Raw genomic sequence first — 25,193 nt, 5'->3', positions numbered from 1 at the left:
ATTGTCCGTCATAGTTATCCCATTACAGTGATTCTAATGGATGGATGAAGACAAGAAGTAGAAATTGTGCGTCGCACTGCACTCTTATCCGTTGACACGTTTCATTGATTCAGTAAAGGCGCCATTCTAGCTAGAACCTAAATCCTACGTAAATTAAGTAATTAACTATGTTCACAGCAGTTAGCCCAGTTTCAACGTACAGGTGGTGTACCAGCTTCGTCCTCTACATGGCTCTCCAGTCACTACCCTAGTTCTAGCGTAAGCTGATCTCTATGCATTGGTCATCAAGCTACGGTGACAGCAGAGTACTAACTGTTCATCGTGGCTCGTGCACTCATCTATTGTAAATCCTAATGTATTTGGAAACTCAGTAGTACAATTTGAGAACAAAATAACTGATTCACCTACTACAGGTTTCCTATTGAACAGAGTTTGAAGTTCTGCCAGTATACGGTTTTTACCATTTCTCGAAAGAAAAATGCAACATTTCGTGTGAAGAAACTAAAAAACAAACTAACTTGTTCAAATAATTTAAATTGATCTTTTGAAGAAATAATTGCAGTGAAGAATATATTAAGTATATATTCAGCTGAAATGGTTAGTTAAAAAAGTGTTGCTGAGACACCAATCCATGTTTCAGAAAGCAGGATGCATGGCACAGAAGTTCAGCAAAGCACAGATCATAGCAATACACCATTCTGCAGCATAGCAGGGCAATATACAAGTAGCATAGGGTGGCCGGGGAAACAAAAGGCACTCTCCAAAGTACGCCGAAACAAAAGCTTGTGTCAGCATCAAGGTCAAACCATATCCGTACTTTTTTAAGTCATCTGGCCTGCTCCTATAAATCCTGGGCACATACCACCCCACGAGCAAACCAGCAGCTCATCACGCACAACACACCTCATACACACAGGTAGACAGAGAGAGACCCAAGCTCAGGAGTAGAGAGCAGAGGAAGAGAGGAGATGGGGAGAGCACCCTGCTGCGACAAGGCGACGGTGAAGAAGGGGCCATGGTCGCCGGAGGAGGACGCAATGCTTAAGAACTACATCGAGGAGCACGGCACTGGGGGCAACTGGATTGCGCTGCCACACAAGATAGGTAATGAACTAACTCTTGCTCACCCATCCATGCATTTTCAGCCATGTCATCATAGTTCCTGTTCAGTTTGATTTATTGTGTCTTCATGTGACTGATGGTTCATGAAAACTGCAGGGCTGAAGAGGTGTGGCAAGAGCTGCAGGCTGAGGTGGCTAAACTACCTGAGGCCAAACATCAAGCATGGGGACTTCACCCCCGAGGAGGACAGCATCATCTGCAGCCTCTACATTAGCATAGGGAGCAGGTACAGAACCACAGACCCAGTTACCCACTCCCTCTCTCTTTACAACTAGACTGAACCTCATCCATGCTAACCATTATTCTCTGTGCTCAACATGGCCAGGTGGTCAATCATTGCCGCGCAGCTGCCGGGGAGGACTGACAACGATGTCAAGAACTACTGGAACACCAAGCTGAAGAAGAGGCTCCTCGGCCGTCGCAAGGACCGCGACGCCCACCACCGCCAGAGCGCCGCCGCTGCCACGAGTGAGATGTCCACCGATAACATGAACGACGGTGAGCGGGCGCTGAGCGCGTCGGCGATGGAGAGGATCCAGCTCTGCATGCAGCTGCAGGAGCTGCAGAACCCGCTCGGCGCACACCACAGCCCCATGGCGTGGCCTGGCACCCTGAGCAACAACAGCTTCAACAGCAACAGCAGCAGTGTGACAGTGGCTGAACAAGGGCAGTCCAGCTCCATGAACGAGCACCTGATGAATGCGCAGCTGGAGGGCGCTGCCATGGACGGCCTCGGCTCGCCGTCGAGCGCGGAGAACTCGAACGTGATCAGCATGGAGGCTGAGCTTGAAGAGCTGCTCTATGGAGAGGGGAACCGAGGGAAGGCCGGTGCGGTCGACGGCGGTGTCCAGCAAGGGGATGTGGACTGGTGGAGCTATGACCAGGGGAAGTTACCTATGGGTTCCTGGGACTTCACCCCGGAAGCAAACGCAGTGTTCCAGGACTACACATCTGTTTACGACATTTGAAGAGTGAAGTGAACAAGCTGTGGATTAAGATAGAGAGGTGATAGGAGTTGTCTAGAGTTGGCTCTGGATTTGTGACATCTACATAAACTGGATTAAGCATCTTGTAAGAAATTAGTGGTAAGATGTAAGGTATAAAATAAATGCATGTAAAAAATGCCAGGTTCTAAGAAATGATATGGCTTCTTTCTGTCAAAAGAACAGAAAAGGGACCTGTGATGTTGATAGAAGAAGTGAGGTTGGCAAAATTGTTTAGGTTGCTTTTGATAGAGAAAACAAGAAATGGTGCCTACCGTGAACACTTTGTCAGTTTCATAGCTTCTGAAAAAAAAAGAATTGGTGTTAGAATCATCAATATGAAACTGGCATCAATCAGAACTGACAATGACACTTGTTTACTGTCTAAACACAGTTACAGTACATGGGATTGTTTTGCCTTTTTTAGATTCATGAACTTTGTTATGCACTTAGATATACCCTATATCTAAATGTATAACAATATCTATATATCTAGAAAAGCCAAAACAGACAAATATCTAGATGCATAATAATATCTAGATGCATAATAATATCTATATATCTAGATGTATAATAATATTTTAGTGAGTTTAAGGTATTGGGATGATTCGAACATCATACTCAAAGAAAGCTGATACTGAACAACTACCTAGACAAATCTATTTCATTTGGTACAGTGACTATTACTAGTCAAAACAGACAATTTTAGCACTTCCATCCACAGCTTCACTAAGGGCCAGTTTGTGGTAGTTGCGCTGTGACGTGCTATGCTGGATTTAGTTTTAAAGTTGATGTGGAAAAGCAGGTGTCAAAAATCTAATAAATTGCTCGGAAAATTGTAGCCTCAACCAGTTGTGTCATCTAATACTTGATGCTTGCCTGCTTTCTTTCGCATGAATATTTTATATTACTACCTCAACATTTTTCTCTCATTTTAACCCCAACAAGGTCTCATTTGCAACATTAACAAACACAAAAAAAAAAACTAAAAGTGTAAGCAAGATTATTATCATAACTGTGAAGTGCTAGCACTTGAAATACTAGATGAAATTGTGAAATGTTAACGCAATACGGCATAGTAGCAACTGAACAAAGTCAACTCCCGCAGTTAGTTCCTAATGTCAAGACACAATTAATTAAAACTCAATGGGGACAGAGACCACTATGATAGAAAAACAATGAATACAGTGAAAATTGCTAACCTCATCAAGCCTTGGAAGGGGATGCATGATCACAGCATGCTTCGGCAGGACATTTAGCACCTTCTTATCCACAATGTACTTACCACGAGCAGCTTCATAAAGATCAATCCTCTCACCAAATCTTTCTTTTTGAATACGTGTTTGATAAATAACATCACACTTGGATGCCACCTCCAACAAATCTGAACTTTCTTCCCATTCAACACCTTTGGAATTTAAGTAGTCCTTGATGTCATCCTTTGAACAAAAGGAAAACAGATACCATTTCATCTATTTCATATATATGAATAAAATAGAGGATAAAGGAAACAAAAGTCAATGGTATTTGTTGACAAGAGCAGTTGCCATACCTTCATTTTAACAACATCTGGAGATACAAAGTATATCTTAATGTTCTGGTATTTAGCAATCAGATAAGCCAGAGAACGAACTGTCCTCCCATTAGCAAGGTCACCAACCAAACCAAGTTTAATTCCATCTAGTGTGCCAATTTCTCTCTTTATTGTGTACACATCCAACAAAGCCTGAAGAATGAAATTACCAATTAAAAATGATAAAACAAGATTCTAAAACCGAAAGGTAGATGCAACGTAAAAGGTAGTTTAGCAGGTTGTTATATAAAAAAAGTACACTCCAATGAGTATGACCTGATTTGACTTGTCAACAAGATGCAGCAGATACAGAGGTATTCCAAATGAACCTTGGGTTATGAGTTATGACCACAAAGTACAAAGTCATAGTCATAGTCAATTTATAAATAAACAGTACAAAGTATATGCCATTATATGACCTGTTCAGAAGAGATCTAGAAATGGTTTATTCTTTTGTGGTCATTAAAAAAAATTATTCCAATGCTACAATCACACATCAAGTATTAAATGACCCATCAGACAGGTCCAGAAAGACAGGCAGAAACAATGTGAAGAAAATTCTACAAGAATATCCAAGCTAAGCATTTGCATAAGCGTCCATCCTCAAGTACAAGTGCACATCCCTATCTTTTTTAACCTCCCAAAGTGCTGAAACTACAAAACTGGCCATCAAACAGTACTTCTTGCCTGTGAACAACTTTGCGACATCCCAACTAAGACTAGACCTACAGTGCATTTTTTTAGCTCTTGAACCGATATAAAAACTCAAAAGTCATTGACTCATTGTCTCAGGAGTCAGAAGCTGTCCTCCGCGGATGAATATTTACCTGGGTTGGGTGTTGCCCTGGCCCATCCCCTGCGTTAATAATTGGAATGTCCGCAGTGTCGGCTGCTCTCCTTGCAGCACCACTTTCAAAATGTCTCAGAACAATAATATCAGAATAACCCTCAACAGTCCTTATGGTATCTGCAGCATGGATGGACATGGTTGGTAACCTCGCTCAAGAAGAAACAGAAAGTGGTAAAAGTGGATATGAATAGTAAACTTAAGAATTGATTTAATAACAATTATATAGAAAGAAATGTCAATCCGTGTCCCTGCTGCAATCTTTTCTTTTATCTTTAATCAAATCCACTGCAAATTTGACTAATTCGGAATTGAAATTTAGGGGTTAATCCAAAACTGGCAATAGGTAACCAGAATATAACTCCATTTAAAATTTCACTGATTAAAATTTGAAATTTAGGGGAAATCAGAAATTGGCAATAGTTTTCCAGTCTATTTCAAATTTCACTACTTCAGAATTGAAATTTAGGGGGAAATAGAAAAGTGACAACAGTTGACCAGCGGCAAGTGAGATGCCCGTTTCCTCGTCTACCCGCTTACGCTCAGCCAACTTCTATTCTCAACGGCACCCAAAATTTCTCCCATTTTTAATGGAGCACCGACCTTCCCACTCCAACCACTCCCTCAGCAGCTCAAAACCTCCCCAGATTCTCACAGCCAGCTGAAAGCTCACCTTCGAGCGTCTCCCCCTTGGCGGCCGAGGAGAACTCGCGCGCGTTCTCGGTGGTGAGCACCTCCCCGCCGAGCCTCCGCATGGCGGCCTCGAAGGAGAGGCGCGTGCGCGTGGAGGGCTCGTAGAAGAGCGTGGCCATGAGGTAGCCCTCGAGGACGCGGCTGGGGGCGCCGTGGGAGCCACGCTCCACGGCCTCCATCTCCCGCGCCACCTCGAAGATCTCGTTCAGCGCGTCCCGGTCGAACTGCTGCGCCTCTATCACGTCGCTCAGGCGCGTGGTGACCTGCTGCTGCGGAAGGGCCGCGGTGGCGGTGGCGGCGGCGCCGCCGCGGAGGCAAGGGATGGGGGAGGGCGCGAGCGAGAGGCGGGGGTTGCGGCGGGTGGAGGGAGAGAAGGGGATGTAGGGGCGCGGGAGGGCGGCGCGCGCGGCGGCGGCCATCGGCGAGGGGCGGCGGGAGGGAGGTGGGGAGGGTTTAGGGTTTTGCCACTTTGGGTGGAGCAGGGAGTGACGACCTGACGGTATAGGGGTGTTTGGGAACACGTTGGTAAACCACACATCCGCATCGAATGTTTGATATTAATTAGGAATATTAAACATAGTCTAATTATAAAATTAATTGTATAGATGGAGTCTAATTCACAAGACGAATCTATTAAGTCTAATTAGTCCACGATTTGATAATGTGGTGTTACAGTAACCATTTGCTAATGATGGATTAATTAGCCTTAATAGATTCGTCTCGCGAATTAGACTCCATCTGTGCAATTAGTTTTGTAATTAACTCATGCTTAGTCTTTCCAATTAGCATCCGAACATCCGATATGACCCTACTAAAGTTTAGCACCTCGTATCTAAACACCCCCATAGTTGACCATATGGCCCATGGGTCGTGGGCTGGCCCACGGCACGGGATTTTGGCCCGATCCAAGCACAGCCCGCCCCGGCGACCATCATGCCCGTGCTGGCTCGGCCCACACCACGAGCCGTGCCTGGGCCGCTGCCTCAACCCACGTGCTGGCCCGTCACGGCTTGGCCCATTTGACCCGTCGAGATTAAGTGGGCGGCCCAGCCTGTTAAGGCCCACTCAGCTCGCATATAAAAATCCCCCACCCCAAACCCTTCCTTCCTGTCCTCCATTCCTTCGCCGCCCCGCCGGTCGCCGCTTTTCCCGCGGCCCTCCACCGCCTCCCCCACACCCTCCACCGCCTCTCCTGCGCCCTCTGCTACCTCCTCCGTCGCCTCCCTCGCCGGCCCCTCGCGCCCTCCGCCGCCTCCCCGGCCCCTCGCGCCCTCTACAGCCCCTGCTCCGTACCTGCCGGCCCCTGCTTCATCGCACCCTCCTTGATGCGGTCGATCTGGTGGCGCGGCAGCAGGAATGACGCCATCACCATCGGTGTTTGGTCCTCCTACTACTGCTGAGGTGGAGGCAGCGGAGGAGGGGCGAGGCGCGCCATTGTAGGCAGCATGGTGGACTGAGACATCAAGGCAGAGGCCGCGGCCAGGGAAGACAGTTGCCTGCACGGCGGCGAGCGCGAACGCCCTGTCGTCCCCCGGCGCTTGGAGCTGCGGCACGAGTGGGCGGATCTGGGAAAGGTCCTTGGGCGCCCTGGTGACGAGGTGGTCGAAGTCGTCGGGGCTGTCGGACTCGGCGATGACAGGCACCACGAGTGTATGAGCAGAGGAAGGGTGAATGTCGTGCCCGTGGGCTAGCACAAGCACGGCAAGGCCGTTAAGGTCCGTTGGGCCAGTGTGCCGGCACGGCCCACCTAAGAAGGCAGTGGGCCATGCCTGGGCCGCTTCTTGGCACATGGGCCGGCATGGCTCAGCACTTTTACTGTGCCGGGGCAAACCGTGCTCGTGCTAGGCCGATCCGGGCCGCCCATTTGGCCATCTATACCTGACGAGCGGCGGGAGCTCGCTAGATTTTGCTCGTTGTGTATTTTCGTCTAGGTTGTGGACTTGTGGTCATTGTGGGTCGTGGTCAACCTGATGGGGTGTGTCCAGGAATCATCAAGAATAATTTTCTTGAGAGCTTTGTAATTTTCGCAGCTTTCTAACTTAGTACTCTACAATTACAAGCATATCCATTTAGGGCTCGTTCGGTTACAGAGGATTGTTTCCTGCCTAGGAACCGTTCAGGGAATGGATCAAGTGAATCATGTTCTTTCACTCAATTCTGGTTTGGTTCTAATCCTCTTCTTGAATCATTCCATTCATCAAAAAATTGTGTTCGAATGGATAAGATATAGAGCGTAAACCTAATAGCCTGGGGTCAACCCAACATAGGCCGGGTCAAGCCGGTCACCGCCGATTTTGACCGGCGATTCCTCACCGACGGCAAGGAATCCGGCGAGGCGGATGGCACCAACACGACCAAGGCGAAGCACACCACAATGCTGTTTTGGTAGCTTGTTGGGGATGAGGAGGCCAGGGAGGTGGTCTTCACCGGCGGCGCCCGAGGTTGGGGCTGGCGGCAATCGCGGCCGTGGGGGGATTGAATCCCCGATGCCAAGAGCCAAGGCGGTGACAAGAGGTGGTCGAGGGGGTAGAGGAGGATGTCAGACTGTAACAACCTAGATTAACCCAACCGAATTTAATCTTAAGATAAGTCCCCTAATATGGTTGACTCGGCCTTTCTTGAGCTATACCGGCTAAGTCTGGTTTTCAGCCCAACCTGGCACCTTAGGGAGGGTTTATCTTTGGTAAGTTGAGCTGAACGTCAAGAAATCCCTTTTTAGAAGTTGGAGAACGAAGTCCCTGCTTTAACTTTGTTAATTGGACCTTAATCCAATTCGCCTCCGAAGATTCCCAAATCTGCAGTTCAAATCAGCCCCGACCCCTGAAACCCAGCAAACCGCCATTTTTCTCTAAGTTCCGAAACCAGTGTTCCTCCAAACTTTGGAGCTTTGGATCCCCAAATCCACTGCGTTTTTAAACTCGGTCCGATTACAAGAGTTGGGCCTTGGCCTGAGTACTACAACTCTTCTTATGGGAGTCAAAGTGGTGTAGTTCGGAAATCGGGAGATCAAGAGGCTGGAAGATGGACCTAGAAAAGGATCCCGCGGATCTATCGGACAAAGAGCGCCAGAGCGCACGTGCGCCTCGTTTCAGAGCCCCGCCGCCGCGTGGCGTGACCGCACCGACGAGCGCCGCCTCACCTAGTCACCGGCCGCGACAAGATGGATCAGCGCGCCTCTTTCCCAATCGCGCGCAGAAGCACCCTGCAGACTTTTCCGCCCCGTCTCGTCTCGCCTGAGACCTCGCCAGCTGTGCCAGGCGCCTTGCCACCGCTGCGATCGAAGATTGGCCGCTGCCGCGCCAATACCGCCTCGCCTCCCGTGCGCATCGCCTCACCCGGATCCCCGGCCGCACGCCCCAACGCCTTCCGACCCTTCCGTCATACCTCAGTCGCGCTGCTCGCGCGCGCGCCCCGCAACGATACCGCCTTCACCAACCACCGCGCAGGCAGTGACAACTCCTTTTCCCTCGCCTCGCTAGCCGTGTGCCACGGCAGAGCCGCTAGTCCGCGCATGCTCGCACCGCATCGCTCGCCCTGTCACCTCGCCTGCAGAGCCCGCACCGAGTTGCCGTAACCAATCCGGTGCTTGACGCGACCAGGCACGCGCTTGACCTCGCCAATCCTTCCGCCCGGCAAAACCACGCTTGCCTAGCGCTGTCTTCCTTGCCCAATGTCGTAAGATCCTGTCTCTGGAGCTCCGCTTCACCGGCCAATGCAGATGCCCACCAATCACCGCGGAGGTAGAGCACTCCTTCTTCCTCGATCTTATCCTCGCACCGCTCGAGCTCGTTCACTTCCGCGCAGCTATAAAAGGGGTACTAGAGCCTCTTACCGGAGTTCCCTTCGCCATATTTGCCCTTGCCGCACTGATTGTGTGGTTTCATCTCCTTCGCCCTCGTCGCCGCACACTCCTCTGCTTCACGCGCAAGTGCCACCATCTGAGCTCTCTGTGGAGCTCCCCTTCCGCCCAACGCCGTGCCTTGCCAACCCCACCAGCCGTTTCGCCTTCCTTCGCGCTGTGCTAGAGCTTGCTTGTTGTCCACAAGAAGCACCACCGCCGCCGGAGCACCACCGGACCTCGCCGCCGCCTGAACCTTAAACGCCCTTCGACGTTCCGCCTGAGCTTGCTTCTTCCTGACCCCCAAGACTTCGTAAGTTGGACCAAAAGTAAGCTGCCAACCCCTGTCCATCTCGCTTGACCCCTGTCCGTTTCGTCCGACCCTATCTGTTTCGCCCGAACCCTGTCCGCCTCGCTCGAGGGCTCGGCTGTATCCTTTTCTTTAGACCGAGGGTATCTGTATAAAATTTCGGGGACTTCTCTGTGTTAAGTCTGAGGACCTCGGTACAGTTATTCCTTAGGTCTAAGGGTCAGATCGTAAGTTTTACCAATCGACTATTTTATCTTCTTAATCAACAGAAGCTTGGGAAATTCATCTTAAATTGAGAAAAAAATCAAAAAAATGTGAAATCACTTGGGTTGGAATCCTCTTTCTGAGTAGAATCCAATAAAATGGGTTTCACACCTTTCATGTAGTTTTGCTACAGTATCTAGGCTAAATCTTGCAAGTGTTGTTGAAATAACTGTCTAAGTGTTTAACCCTTGCATTTGCATTTCGTGTAGAGCTAAACCTCGCTGACGGCACGTACGAGCTGCATCCGGTGCCAGAAGACGGAGTTGTAGCCGAGCTACCGCCTGCAGGAGCTGAAGCCGAGAGCGCCAAAGATCAGTTCGCTTCCACCCCGCTCGAAGACAAGTCCCGGAGCATCACCCAATCTTTCTAAACTTGCGCATGCCTTCTGTTGTATGTATGTGCATTTACGTTCAGGAGTTGTTTGGAACCATAGATGCATGACTTAGATCCCTTTTGATCTGAATACTAGTATGATAGGCTGAGTAGTTGCAATGCTTAAACAGGACTCGGTAAAAGTCGAGTGATTTCCAGTCACTCGCGAGTTGTAGGAGTTGTTTGCTCTTATTTTTGTCACAACTATAAGGACGATGGACGGGGGCAGAGCTCTATGAACTATTTTGGTGGTCGGTGGATTGCCCCGTCTGTCTACATGAAATTGGTTAAGGTCGAAAAGTGTTGGCGTTCATGATCAAGTGTTTGAAAGTACTAATCTCATACCTAGTATGGGATGGGGAAGCCTAGTACCTGATTGAACTAGGGCGTGGCTTATACCCCTGCTGTCCTTGGAACGAGGTTCCCATGGTGCATCCTGTGGGTGCAAGTGCGGTCACAGTACGGCAAGAGGTCGGGACTGTGGAGCATTACATGCCAAGGAAAGTTTGGACCTGACGCGCGCCTGGAAATTGATGGGGACGGCTGACAAATGAAGCGACCTTTGTGGTGCGTAGATGTCGTGAGATTAGGTTCGTCATGCATGGTTAAGAAATTCGAATCAATTCGTCTACCTCTCACAGTTTGGGACTGCTTGATCGCTATGCTGCACTGAGTAAGAATGGAACTTGATAATGATGTAATATGTTTCTTGTCATAAATTGCTTGGGAACTTTTGCTTGTTTAGTATAGTTGCTAACTTAGTTTGGTAAATGAACCTAGAACTAGAAGCTAAAATATTGAAAGTAAGGACCTGCTGTAGTCACTTTTGGCAAAACAAACCCCTCAGCCAAAAAGCCTTGCATGTCTAGAGGTTGGTGGAGTAGGTCTTATCGGTCGGTTAAGTCTTGTTGAGCATAGTTGCTCAGCCTTGCTTGTGGCACATCTTTTAGGCGGTGTTGAAACTTCTGAGTTTGCTGCTGTTGGCACTTGGCCTCCCTAGCTCCCGCCTGGGTGAACGGTCGAGTGGGATCCCTCCTCGAACGGCGAGGATAGGGACCGGTGATGTCAGGATCGGCCTCATCCGTGATATCCGACCCCGGCACTAGCTTCCGCTGGTTTATCTTTTCCGCTGCTTATGAACTCTGTAAAACTTTGATTTTCGAACCTGTGTTGTAATAAATTGATGTACTTGTTTAAGTTGGATGATCTGTTGTATTCTCTGGAACCACTCACCTTCATGTGAGCTATGCTTTTCTCGGTTCTGATTAGTTGTTTTATCGGATGAAATCCGACGGACTGCCGAGTTAACTTGATTAAAGCATAAGAGCGCATGTCAGGTGACTTAATTGTGCTTTAGCTAAGTTAATTAGGGCGGTTCCGCCACACAGGCAGGCGTGTGCAGCAATGATTTCAAGATGGTGGAGCCGAGGTGGCGGATTTGGCCGGCAGGTTGGAGAGCTCGCTCGGTGAAGAAGCCGACTGGATAAGTTCCGGAGGGTGCTGGGTGTAGCTTGCTTGTGGACTGTGGGAGGAGTGGAAAGGCCGTTCCAGTCCTGTGTAGTTTTCGAGCTAGCCTAAACTGAACGACTGTTCCAATTCAGCCAAGGCTTTGAAACAGGGCCATTCGAATCCGCTCGGAACGAGGCTGGGAACAGGTCGGAGACGGCGCAAGCACGGATCTACCGGGTCCTGCGGCTGCGGGAGCTGGGCATTGCCACGTGGAGTTTTTGGATCCTCCCTAACCGGTGACCAGAAACAGATGGGATCTAGGGGATCAGATTTTGGAGGTGAAAAACTTTTCAAGAAGTCCAGGCGTATACCCCATACCAGCGTATAGCTGGGCCCCAGGGACCAGGGTATGCCATGGCCCACCCGGCATACCCTGTGGGTCCGCCCCTGGTTCTGAGGAAAACGAACGGGATCTTAGGCGTATTCTGACCAATCCTCTTGGTGCACTGTCATGATTCATGTATAACTTTTGATGCAACAAGAGTGGTGAGTGCTGATGGAAAGATGATTAGCATAATTTCACCATTCTTTCATCAATTTTTGCAAAGAAATCAACCAGTACCTTCCGTTCGTTGCTTAACGTCACATTCGCTTTTTTTTATTAGAAATTGTATTTCTATGTTTTGTTTTTCTTCAAAATTTCACAATACATTTGCGGAATATGCAGCCCTAAATACCCGTGCAACAACTTTCCACCAATCCACCTTCATTAACCTCTCCATTAGACGTGCACCTTATGACTGCAAGATTTGTGATTTAATTTTAGTAAGTGTGATCGATGACAACTGATTTCATCAAGGATAGCTAATTATTTGTCACAATAAAATAATATGTGATTTTCGTCTTTGATTAAAACCGGCGATGAAGAAGATTCTCTATCATAAATCTTACAATATCATCGTGAATTTATGACACTAAATTATTATAGCGGTTTAACCCAAAAGTGCCATAGATTATAGATTGTAGTGGCTCTACGTTTTTGTGATTATATTTGTCACATGAATTTTTCACATAACAATATGGTTTTAGAAATTAGTCTATGAAATTATATTTGTCACATGGATTTTCCACGTAACAATACGGCTTTAGAAGTTTCATGTAAAACTTCCACTACTAGATAAAAGTAATTTCCAGATCCCTTTTATTTGCAACATAAATTAAATCCTGATACTCTGATAGCGATAAAATTTGCAAAGATAAAAAAGATCTCACGTGGTCATTTTCTTCTCATCTAGTTTACACTGAAGCTATATGTGTTATATTTTGGTGGAGACACATGATCATCCAATATGTATGCATCTTAGGGGGAGAAGTACGTAAAATTCCATGGCATTCCTCCCTTCTTCCAAGAAAGATTTGTTGAAGTGGTCAGCTACTTAATTATTATTGCACCAAAATAAGGATGATTTGGTACCTCTAAATAATGTTTACAAAATTATCGAACTCAAAAGTCAGCTTTAAGCATTATCCTTGAGATACAACTCAATCATACTCGTTGTCATCCTCAAGCTATCGAGATAGATAACAATTTTAAAATAAAAAATAAGGATATTTTGTAAATATTTTCGTGTATCGATATCCTCTTATTAAATTTAACAGTAGATTCTCACCATGAATTTTGAAGAAATTAGTCAAAAACTATTTATTTTAGGCAAAATTGGAGACTCTTTGGATATTAAAGTAAATATACAAAACCAAGGTGAAAAGTACTCTATTGCCAATTTGTAATGGAGTAAGAACATCATTTCTCGAGCGAGGACTCACTCATGTTGCGAGGGGAAATGCTCCATTCATAATTTCATATGATTCAAGCAAATACATCCCATGCTAACCGTTCGTATAGTGAGCACTCTGTTGAGACCGATGGATGGCTAATTTATGCATCATTGAGATCTACGATCTAAATTAAATGACATAGCACCTTCATGCACGATGAAAATAATGGTTGAACCTATTACACTATTAGGCACCACTATTGACACAAGGAGTTTATGACCTCAATGAAACTATACGCCACTTCCTTCTAATCTCCATTTGCTTAAACATGTGTTTATATTGGAGAAAAATGACATGGCACCTTCATGCACGATGAAAATAATGGTCGAACCTATTACACTAGGATTGTACTTAGGCACCACTATTGATACAAGGAGTTTATGACCTCAATGAGACTATACGCCACTTCCTTTCTGATCTCCATTTGCTTAAACATGTATTTCTATTGGAGAAAATGTAGTTTGGCGAATTAGAATGGTATGTTGTATTTATCTAGTTAGTACTTAGCATCCAAGAGGTAAAATAAAAAGAACATAGTTTTTTTTAAAATTCAAATGTCCAAAGAAGCTATATTTGTATTTCCAACCAAAACCAAACAAACGAGTTGGAAAAAAAAATCAACACCGAACCCACCATCGCCTTTCCCTTCCTCCCGGTCGCGGAGTCGTCGTTCCTCGTCTTCGGTACTCGCGCGCGCCAGCTCACTCCCTCTCACCTTCCCTCCCCTTTCCCCAGATCTTCCTCCATCCCTCCCACCGAATCCCAGATCTCTCCCAGCCCTGAGCCCGGAGCTCCGGATCCCTAGCGCCGCCGCGGGTGCCAGGCCGCGGGCGTCGCCATGGGCATCGTGTTCACGCGGCTCTTCTCGTCGCTCTTCGGCAACCGCGAGGCCCGCATCCTCGTCCTCGGCCTCGACAATGCCGGCAAGACCACCATACTCTGTAAGTCGCGTTCCGCCCGTCTCGCGCCCTTTCCCTCCCTGAATCTCCGCGGGTCCGCCCCGGATCTGCGGCGCCCTTCCTCGAGGGTTCCCCGTTTCTGATCCCGCTCGTGCGTTTTGGTTCGTCTTCGCAGATCGGCTGCAGATGGGGGAGGTCGTCTCCACGATCCCAAGTGAGTTCCGGTTCTGATTTACGGACTCTGCCTGTGCATTGTTGCTCTTGTTGGGTTGGGGTTGGTGGATTTGATGTGATGGCGTGTGTATTGCTGCAGCTATCGGGTTCAATGTGGAGACGGTGCAGTACAACAACATCAAGTTTCAAGTCTGGGATCTAGGTGAGTTGCTCGGATTCTGCCGCTCTCTTTTGCATCTGTATTGATCATTGGCTGTTTAGACATCTATGAGCAGATATCAATTATATAAATGCAATTCCAAACCAAAACTTAGAGACTGTTATGTGATGTGAGCCAAGCAATTGAAACTGATCAGTGTTAATATATCTAATGCTGGTTCTGCAAAAGATGATTGTAATTGCACCCCCATTTTGTATGCTTGGGTCAAATCAAAGTGGTATTTTATTAAACCAATGCATGCTTATGCCTGTGTGCAAGTAGTTGTTTCCATCTAAGGCGACCTTGGAAATCTGTGCACGCCTTATAGCCTAGGCAACAAGGTGGAGCGGTTCCCCAAGGTGAGCTGGGTCCGCCTGGACGCCTAGGCGACGCCTTTAAAACACTATTTTTTTTTTTGATCTTGTCATCTTGTCACAGAATCATGTTGAAATTTACGACCACTTTGCCTAGCTTTTAGCTTGTAACACTAGTTTGAACCTATCAACGGGTCCCAACTTTGCTTGCTTATTTGCTAGTCTCCATTTGTGCTGCCAAAGTTCGCATGTTATCTTAAGATCAACCTTCTAGATACAACTTGCACTACATGTTATCTTAAGATCAACCTTCTAGATACAACTTGCACTACATGTTATCTTAAGATCAACCTTCTAGATACAACTTGCACTACATGTTATCTTATGTTTTTCTGTGATATATTAGTCACTATCTTTTACTGCTTATCCAAGTTTGTTCTGGGGAAATAGGATGTTCAGATTTCAAAATGTCTATGATATAGGGATTGCATTATCTTAGTTCAGAGAACTGTGATTGGTTCTTTCTATATTTTATTATGGCTGGTGTAGTATCGTAATGGCACACTTCGATCTAAAAACTTTGCATCAGAGTGTAAGTTCATGGTAATGTTGTGTGGTTAGTTTGAACATGTTTGCTACTAGCATCTGGCAGTCATAAGGCATACCCAATCTTATGCTGTGCCAGTCATACTTGGACTCTTACGCAAACACAACTCTAGAAATGAAGGAAAGGCACTGTAAAACAGTCAAAATTGAGTAAAGACAAAGTAAAGGGTCATCGATAAGTAAATTTTAAGACAAAAATGATGTCACAACCTAGTCCGTGGTTCTTTTGCGAAATAGCATGATGCGTGTACAGGTGCACAACTGTAGCCATGCAATATGCATTGTTTTAGTTTCTTTGTCACTGTTGTATTTGAATTTGGAATAAATAATCACTTGACTTGGCCCAACAATTATTTGGGATCTGAACTTTAGCATAATTGAGGAAAAGAGTGAAGCCTAACTAGCTTGTCTTGATACTATGTTTGAAGTTTGTGTATGGTTCTAATCTTGTTGGAAATGGGCTCTATCCTTATGAAGCTAGGCTTGTGAACGAAGATGATATTTCTAGTGTCATTACCATTTGACACTGTATAGATTACTTATCCTTGTTTAGTTTATGCTTATTGTGAAGTCTTGCACAAATTTTGCCATGAGAACTGAAATTGTACCCAAACAGCATGCTTAATGCTGATTTTTTGTTGTTTTTTTGTTACAATTGAACGTTTTTGGCTAGTGCATTGTATTTTACATGCTGAATTTTTGGGTACCTCACTATTAATTGATTGTTTATCCACATCCAAGAATATTTCCCCCATGTTTAATGCATCGTACAGTTGTACTGCATTTACTAGTTGTGTTCAACTGCAAATTTGAAGCCACCTTTAACTTTCTAGTGCTGCCACTTTAATCTTGTTGGTATTTGTGTTATCTTTTGGTCCTTCAAAATATCCATCTTTCTGTATTAACACCAACTTTCTTCTCGACAGGTGGACAAACAAGCATCAGGTACTGGCTTTTTATCATCACTGTTAAACTCTTGACAGTCACTTCTGATGCAAATAGTACTAGTCCATTTATTTAGTTGATGGAAAATGTTGGATAATTGCTTAGCTCTAGCTTCTCTCTTCCTTTTGCTGAAAGTCAATGGAGCAGGTGAAACTCCTTGACCGGCTGAATGGCCACTGCCTGCCGTATGGGGCAGCAGTGCCATGAGTAGTGGGCAGTATGCCCTGTCTTGTACATAGTACTAGTAGTTGGTAGTGTAGTTGGTAGATACACTCATAGCTTTGTGTACTCTACTTTGACTTTAGACTCTATAAAGAGTACAGCTGCAGCTCAAGTAGTTCAGCAGCACCAGAAATTGAGTCAAGTGTGTGCGCTCTGTTCTCTCATCTACCTTTCCCTCTCCCAGCTCTTGTGTGTGTGTGTGTGTGTGGTGTTCTTGTGAGTTCAAGGAACTCACCTTGGCCATTGCCAACAAGTGGCATCAGAGCTGCGGTTGGGTGATCAGCAGTGGCGATGGCTGAGAGAGGGCGCGGACGCACTGCCTCAGTTGGGCGCTGGCCATCTCCTTCACCGGAGCGTCGCGGGGTGACGTACGTGGTGAAGAAGACGGTGCGGGACATCTGCAGCGTGCAGTTTAGGGTTTCACCGGAGCAGCGCGCAATTTCTTTCATACTCTAGTTTTTTAAATGGAGCCTGTACTGGGGCTTTACTACTATATGATTTACATTGGACCTGTCATGGATGCAATACTTGTTGGTTGATTCTTGAAACATCGACCATTCATAATTCGGTGGCACAACATATAGGGGACATATATGATATATTTATGCGTAGTGGAGTAGGCAATGAAAACTAATCAAAATGAAGGATCTGATTAATCTTTAAAACATGGTCTTGTTGAATCCTAGCAATTATGGTGTAACTAGTTCTAAAGTGCGAACCAAGATATGATATTCTATACAAGGGAACTCCAATGCAAGTCTTGATGCTTTTGTAACATTAGTTGCTGATAATCTGTTTTTGACTTTTGTACTTGTTTCCATATGTGAGTTTTTTTTAGAGAAAATAAATTATGGCCGTATAAATATTGCAGTAGTTGTGTAAGTACTGCAATAGTCCATTTTCCCTTTTACATTAAGTATTGGAACAATCATTTATGGCGTGGCATGAATTTTCTTGAAGCTTGATACTCTTCATGGGTTTCGTACAGAAGAATGACATGTCAACCAGTTTGGATTTTCATTGCTGATACTATGTCATTCAAATATCAGAACTAGAACCATTACTTGGCATGATGCATTTAAAATTTCTCCATCAACTAACATATTTCATTTTCCATCAATATCTTTGATATGTGTGCATTTTCAGGCCATACTGGCGGTGCTACTTTCCAAACACCCAGGCAATCATATATGTTGTTGATTCAAGTGATACAGATAGGCTTGTAACAGCAAAGGAAGAATTCCATGCCATCCTTGAGGTAATGCTTGCTGAGGACCTCTCATTTGCACCAAGCAGTCTGAGATGCTTTTCCTGGCCTCATTTGATTGAGATTTAACATTTCTTGCCATTATATGAGAAGAAATAAAAAGGTTACAACATTTTCAAAGATAGATGTAATTATCTGAGCGATAGCTCAGTGGTGTGGCTGGTTGTGGTCGTGCCCACCGACCAGGGTTCAAACCTCGGTATTGCACCCAAAAAAAACTCCCCTCGCTGTGCTTGCTGGCTTGTGGCTGCGGTGCGTCGACAGCCCAAGTAACGGTGCGCTGCGCCGGCCTGGGTAATGGTGTACGCTGGCCCAAGTTCAGTTTGGCCCTATACGGGTATGGGCCAGGGTTCGGGGGGTTTTCTCAACCAGGGTCATACGGACCCTTCTTAATGCAATGCCGTGGGTGCGGTTCTTCCCCCACCGGTCAAGGTTTTTTTACTATTCACACTGATTGCAACACTGTAGCATGTGATTTTTTGGGTTACTTTTTAATGAGTAAGTTGATGCCACATGCATGTATATAATGCAATACGTTTCAAGGTAGTGAATAAATTTGCTGAGCATTAGAAGATTGTTTGGCCAAGATTTGCAAACTGAACCTGCCTTTGGGTAGGTTATGAATTCAACTGCTCTGTTAGAGGTATCAAGAATCTTTTGTGTATCCATTCATAATATGCCAACAGAAGCAATAGAGCGGTTCATACTAGTGGCGTTGGTTGTGCTCTATGTTAAATGGATTCTTGATATAGATACAGGATCTCTTGAAAACAAAGGAGGCATCAACACGTGGAGTATATACGTATATTAGTATATGTAGGAATGAAAAGAAATGTAGAAGGGTTGAGTCACAAACTCACAACATAGTTCATGCAGTGGAAATAATGTTTTTTTTGGCTAGTGAATGTTGTAAGAGGGTGGTACAATTTGGATGGAGTTAGTTGGAATTGGGCTAAGCTTAGTACTGTCATGTCAGAAGTATCGATGTATTGAATACATGTCTGATATAGTGAATACTGCTACTGGTATCTGAGCAGGAGCATGGGGTAACAAGTGCTGTGCTGCTTGTCATTGTATCACATTAATACCCATTTCATTTGTAGAATATTCAACAACTTTGATTGTTCATTCTAAAACCCATATGGCATTCAGAACTTGAAATAATAGCCAGTATTCATATGTCCTTATTCCTATTGCAGAATTCCGATCTTAATTGTTTCTTACAGAAAGGCTAGTTTTTTTCTCGAATAAGAAAGGTTAGTATGCACAATTTGCCCTGCAATTTGTTACACTTACTGATTCGATAAATGCCTTTATTTGGCAGGAGGATGAGCTAAAAGGTGCTGTTGTCCTTGTATATGCAAATAAGCAGGTAAAAAAGAAGCATTTACATTTCTCATATGGGTTTTGATTTGTTACTTTTCATGATTATCAGAATTAAATTGGATGTATGTATTTCTATGCACATTATCGTGAATGTTGACGCACTCCTCAGCACTTAAAACACATGGAAATGCTATCTTTTGACTTAGGCTGTAGTGCTTTCAGTATAAAGTGTACCTTTTGTAATATAATTGTCTTTTTCTACTATACAAATGCCCTGCTTTATCATTAACTTCATAATTTTTCGTTGGATCCATTGACCGATCCATGTAGCTTGCACACTCTTATCAAATTGCTTAAAGCGGATTTACTATGTAGCTAGTATGTTCACTGTTGAACATGATGTGTTTTCATATCTCTAGAAGACATTTGCTTTGGGTTGTGTGCCTTATGTTACTTGTAGCCTGTAGCTATAGTTTACTGTATCTCATGTGGTGTTTTTGCATGTTGTCTGACATGTCAATTGTTTTCATGCAGGATCTTCCAGGTGCGCTCGATGATGCTGCCATAACGGAGTCATTAGAACTCCACAAGATCAAGAGCCGCCAATGGGCGATTTTCAAAACATCTGCCATAAAAGGGGAGGGGCTTTTTGAAGGTTTGGACTGGTAAGTCTAATGAAACTCCTGTACTAAATGATGTTTCTGGTTAACAATCTGCTAAGACAAGGCCACAAGTGGCTAACTGTCTTTAATAAATCATTTATATTGGCATATAATACAAGTATTCCCACTTTTTTAAGTAGTGGCTGTCCTTTCCATGCCCTATGATCAGGCTGCAGCTCTATCAAATAATTCAAAAATCAAGCTGACACATTTACTTCGTGATTGGGACACACTGAGACATAATTGTTGGAAGCAACTCATGAATCTGGTTGGCTATTATTGCAGGCTCAGTAACACACTCAAACTATTATTGCAGGCTCAGTAACACACTCAAATCCGGAAGCAGCTAATGTAGTAGCCTTCTTCCTCATGAACCATTGCTGGATGGTAAACAATAGAGCCGGTGCTACACTCTTCCTTGCAAGTCAGCGTGACAATCCCCATTCTCTTTGTTTTAACTCCAGAAGTTTTACACCACCAGTCAATTGTCTGTAAAGTGCTTGCTAAAGTTTCAGATACTAGTACATTAGATGTACCCTCATATTGAGATCAAGAATAGGTCTGTAGAAAATGATGAGCAAACTGTGGCCGTGTCTTTGCCCGTAAATCCCATGGATTGTGACATTTTTTCTTCAATGATTAAAACGGGCCACATTTCTACCTTGTCTTGTCAATAATGAGAGTCAAGGATCAGACGCACCACTTTTCTACCTTGAGCATCATTTTTTCCCACCTTAAGCATCTTTTGCTACATCTTTTACTCAATCATCAATTACACAAGGATCATTACGGACTCTGTTATAAATTGTTGCAAGCCTAACTGGATGCCCGAGGTTACTCATATGTACAGAAGAAAATGGCATGCAGTTTGAAAAGAAAAGAAATAAAGGTGGATCATCCCTACTTGTTCAAAAAAATTTGAAAGTATTTTTGTAGTGCAAGCATTTGCAAACAATACTTTTTTAAATAAGAAAATGAGTCTTACTTTTATATTGGAAAAAAAAAGGTAGTACTGGTATTTGGGAATTGAGTGAGAAGGTGTTTTCATGATGGATCCTTCCGATGCCAGGAAAAGATTTGCAGGTAGGCCCCAGGCGGCCAGGCTGGCCTTTGGCACAATCGATCGCACAAACCAACCCATCCGCCTGACGAGATGAGACAAGGAGACCTGCGAATTGGCGTCAGCCAGGACGTCACCTGAAAGCAAAGGTTCTTGCGCTGAACGGCAAGCCTGCTTGTACTTTTGTGCCGCAGACTGTTCAACGGTCGTGTCTCACAGCAAAACGCTGTACTTAACGACTTGGACCTTGGAATAAATCGTTTCCCAAAGGGCTAACGTGCCTTTCGTGGTAATATCATCAACAGTAGGACACGCGTTGCACCCATAGTTGATAGTTCTTCACAATTGTGTCGAAAAACCGGAGTTTTTTTTTTCTTTTCACGTAGATGTATGTTACAAGCAATGTGCGTAAGTTTCACTATTACTCTATTATATTAGTGATGGCTGCCTTTGCTTTCTACTCTATCCGTACCAAATTGTAACCAAATTGTAAGTTATTTTGGTATTTCTAAATTCGTAGTCTTTAATATGTATGTAGACATAGTGTATATATAGATGAATAGTACAAGTTATGAATAAAAAATGTTAGAATGATCTACAATTTGGGATGGATGAGTACTTAGATATGCGCTTCTTTCTTTGTAAGGTCTGTTTGGAAGAGGTAAATTGCTCTGGCCAGCTGACCCATTATCATGACTAACGGTGTCCATTAAAAAGAATCCTGACTCATTATAGAACAAGGTTCCCAACCTTGGAGTTCAACATCCCTATCAAAGTATATACTCTCTCCGTCTCAAATTGCTATTCGTTTTGACTTTTTTTATGTACATAATATATATCTATCAAAAATTATGTATTTAAAAAAGTAAAAATAAATAGTAATTTGGGACGGAGGGAAGCAAGAAATATACTTGTCCTAATTAAGAGACACAGTGACACCCTAACTCTTGTCATTTTTTATAGTAGCACTAGCACATTCTCAAACCATTACTAAAATTCGGTTAGTGGATTAATAAGATTGGATGGAACACTAGCTGGACAAAGTGCCACTACTGCTAGGTGGGAAATATCTATTGCTGTGCTGTGATGGCCGAAATGAAAGCTGAAGACGACAAACGACTTGGTTAGCGATTAATGCCGAAAGGGGCAGCAGTAACTGTAACGGGACAGGTCGATCATGTCTTGTTTCTTCTTTTGTTTCTTTCGATAAGCCTGTCCTGTTTCTTTGGAGGCCTCAAGGGATAAGGAAGGAGTGAAGGAAGGCTGGAACGTTCTGGAATCACTAGCAGCGGGGAGGAACGGAGGATAAGGCCAACAACAACCTCATCTCCTGCAAGGAGTGCTCCCAAAAAAGAAACTCTGAGGATAAGGCGACGAGTGGGACGTGCCGGAAAAGGCAACCTTTGGTTGCAGCCAGTCTGATTACCACACACACTCATGCGCTTCGAGCCTGTTCGGTACAGATTATTTTGACTGTGCAGCTGCAGCAGCCAACCATCAGCTCTATAATAAAACGCACATAGTAGCAGCTAGAAAATAATCCCTCTAGATAGATAGGTGGTTAAGCTTGCAGTCGTTCGGCTGGGATGTAGCAGCAGCTGCAGCCGGTTAAAGAAGCTGAAGCGAACACAACAGAGTAAAAAGGGGTTTAGTTTGGTGAAATCCAGCCAGCCCTTATCTGTCGAAATCATAGTGTTAAACTGTTAACTTATTATTGAGCTACTTTTGACACCATGCATCTTTAGTGTTAAACTGTTAACTTATTATTGAGCTACTTTTGACACCAGTAGTAGTATTGTACGAGACTCGGGCGGAGCCAAGATTTTACGTAAGGAACGAGCCAAATAATAATAGATGATTCATGAAGGATGGCCCATTCCCAAATCTTTCTTTGATTTATACGGTAAAAGTTTGTGTTCATGCATGGAATGGGATGCATACAATTTTACAATGGTAAGGTTAAATTGACCACTCGGTACATATCCTTGTATAATTTTGTTAAAAATAATTCATACTACATACAATAGGAGCATTTTTCTCATTTTTCAGTTCACCATGAATTTCATGATAGAAGAGAATAGTTAAAGAAATTAACGGTACTATTACCATTTTTAATGTAGAGATACAAAGTTACGTGCGTGTGTCTATATATATATATATATATATATGTATATATATATAGAACGGCTGTGAAGGCAGGATTTAGAACGGCTCATGGACGGTTTGCCAATCAACCTAACAATAAGAAAAAGAAATTTCTTGACTGACCAGGTGCAGTGGAGAAGAGAAAAAGAAACTGCGCTAGTGCTCGTAGCCCACGTCATCTCCAAGCCTACAGCTCGCGCTCCCGTTCGGAGTCCGACGTGGCACTAGGCCGGCGCCGCGCACGCAGCTATCCCCGCGACGACGTCCGCCCCAGCTGGTTTTCCACCCGGCCGGTTCGTTCGGTAGCTTCTTCAGTTCTGCCATCCGAACGTTCCAGAAGGACACGTGTCGCGCTCTGGGGAGAGAGCGCGGAAGTGGAAGCGGAAGCCCATCGCGTGCGCTGTCGGGGCTTTGCTTTCTGCAGGCGAAGGGGTCAACGCGGGAGACCCCGTTGACTTTCAGGTGGCCCTTTCGGGTTCGCCCGCCGAGCACGCGATTGCGCGACAGGGATATGGGCGCACTAATCCACCCGGAGAGTGCGCTACGGCTTTCTTTCACCTTTCCTTTTAATCTTAACCCTTTACAAACTATTACTGTTCATGCTACATGGCTTTCACTTCGTGTTTCTTTTTTTAACTTTTTCACTCGCAGTTGTTCAATGCAATCATTCATGCATTGCGTCGGGTAAAAGAGGAAAAAAAAATTATCAGCAGCCGCTCCGCACCAAGGCAGACCCTGGTGATGGCGGCGCGATAGTTTTATTTACTCGGCGAGGCTTTTAAAAGTTTATCCGGAGCAAGAGCTAATGGTTCGTGTTTGTTTAATAGGGGGCGATTAGGTTACCCGACCTGATGTTGTGTTAACTACTAATGGCAATCTATACAATTCTAAAGTCTCAACCAAAGTGGTATTGCACTAGTCGGTTAAGTATGTTTGTTTATTTTGCAGTGTGCTAGACCGCTGATGATAGGTGGGTTGCGCTGCTGATTGCCTTGGTTTGAAGAAACTGGCTATTAGCTGGGGTCCACCACAGCGCTCCTCCAAGACCACCTGTAACCAACTGAAAACAACCACACACACAGATTCAAAGGCAGAACTAGAGAGAGTTGTTCTTGCTTCAAGGCTACCGATATCTAGTTTCTGCTAATTTTTGTCAATTCAACGGCTTATAGATGTCTAATATTAGTAAAAATTGATCTAATATTATCACAGTGAGCTTAGACCCACGATCACTTTTGCTCGTTTCGCACGCCATGGCCGTGACGCGGGTTTTTCTTGGGAAGGAAGAGCTTACCAATACCAGCAGTAACAGGGATTTTCTGGCTTGTACGGCAGGATTGGAGAGGTCGGACAGAACTCGGAAGTGAGGCGATGCAAAGCAAAACCGAGTTGTGGCCACTGCCAACAGCAACCCAACACGAGGCGAGCAATCCAAGCCAAGCATCACCACTCACTCGCGCCAGCAGCAGATCGACCCCGCACTGTTTTAAATACGCGCGTTGAATTAACGTGCCCCCGCGAAAAGCAGGCAGGCCCCACCACAATAACATCCCGGACGGCCGCGCACGCCACGTCATCGTCAGGATCAATTTCTGCGATTTCGGTGTAGGCCGGGGGGGCGGGCCCCACGTCGGCACAGACCAAGTGGACAGCTCCCTGTTACCCGTCTGACTAGCTAAGCTAATCTCCCCGACGCGGAAATCACTATGACCACAGCAACTTCTACATAGGCTGACAAGCAACATATATGGAAATTCCCAAATTATCAAACTAGTAATTTTCACTAGAATAACGGTTCTTCTCATCTTATGTGAGCTACATTGAACACTCATCAAACAAAAGACCACAAACTACTGGCCAAATGAAAGAATAACACAACTCCATGTAATGCGGTCACTAAGTACAATTTGATTGACAATTGTGGTGCAGTCTAAGTTATGACCGAAAATCCAAATGAATAATGTTGGGAGACAATAACTATCTCCAAGACAACATAAGCCTTCTAATGTCACTAGAACACATAAAAGTTGACGGGATAATGGTGCTGTAGTGGGGATCTTAAATGACCTTGTACCTTCTATTAATGG

General features: G+C 44.9%; 4 protein-coding genes across 5 annotated transcripts; 2 read left to right on the top strand and 2 right to left on the bottom strand.

The window, feature by feature from the left end:
- Window positions 1-879: 879 nt before the first annotated feature.
- LOC101752743 (transcription factor MYB36) lies at window positions 880-2,285 on the top strand. The gene is made up of 3 exons (XM_004973040.3): window positions 880-1,104; window positions 1,219-1,348; window positions 1,448-2,285. Exons 1-3 carry the CDS (start codon window positions 969-971, stop codon window positions 2,088-2,090), a joined length of 909 nt encoding a protein of 302 aa, XP_004973097.1. The 5' UTR covers window positions 880-968; the 3' UTR covers window positions 2,091-2,285.
- Window positions 2,286-3,226: 941 nt separating this feature from the next.
- On the bottom strand, window positions 3,227-5,679 carry LOC101784907 (aspartate carbamoyltransferase, chloroplastic). Its single transcript, XM_022827385.1, has 4 exons — window positions 5,199-5,679; window positions 4,506-4,645; window positions 3,658-3,831; window positions 3,227-3,544 (listed from the first exon to the last, which is right to left on the bottom strand). The coding sequence occupies exons 1-4, from the start codon at window positions 5,635-5,637 to the stop codon at window positions 3,242-3,244; spliced, it is 1,056 nt and encodes a 351-aa protein (XP_022683120.1). The 5' UTR covers window positions 5,638-5,679; the 3' UTR covers window positions 3,227-3,241.
- Window positions 5,680-6,201: 522 nt separating this feature from the next.
- LOC105914558 lies at window positions 6,202-7,008 on the bottom strand. Its single transcript, XM_012846793.1, has one exon. It carries the CDS (start codon window positions 7,006-7,008, stop codon window positions 6,202-6,204), a length of 807 nt encoding a protein of 268 aa, XP_012702247.1.
- A 6,918-nt stretch (window positions 7,009-13,926) lies between these two features.
- LOC101786633 (ADP-ribosylation factor 3) lies at window positions 13,927-20,611 on the top strand. Of its 2 annotated transcripts, none has more exons than XM_004973038.4 (8): window positions 13,927-14,228; window positions 14,362-14,400; window positions 14,500-14,562; window positions 16,406-16,424; window positions 17,793-17,904; window positions 19,238-19,285; window positions 19,774-19,904; window positions 20,187-20,611. In XM_004973038.4, exons 1-8 carry the CDS (start codon window positions 14,126-14,128, stop codon window positions 20,224-20,226), a joined length of 555 nt encoding a protein of 184 aa, XP_004973095.1. In that variant the 5' UTR covers window positions 13,927-14,125; the 3' UTR covers window positions 20,227-20,611. The 2 variants fall into 2 exon arrangements, with proteins under 2 accessions (XP_004973095.1, XP_004973096.1); XM_004973039.3 differs by having other exon boundaries at window positions 13,933-14,228; window positions 20,218-20,611.
- Window positions 20,612-25,193: the final 4,582 nt, after the last annotated feature.

This window comes from Setaria italica, chromosome VI (genome assembly GCF_000263155.2).
Source record: "Setaria italica strain Yugu1 chromosome VI, Setaria_italica_v2.0, whole genome shotgun sequence".
Taxonomy (NCBI): domain Eukaryota; kingdom Viridiplantae; phylum Streptophyta; class Magnoliopsida; order Poales; family Poaceae; genus Setaria; species Setaria italica.
Note: the sequence above shows the minus strand (reverse complement) of the source record. Positions and strands in the feature narration are given on the sequence as shown.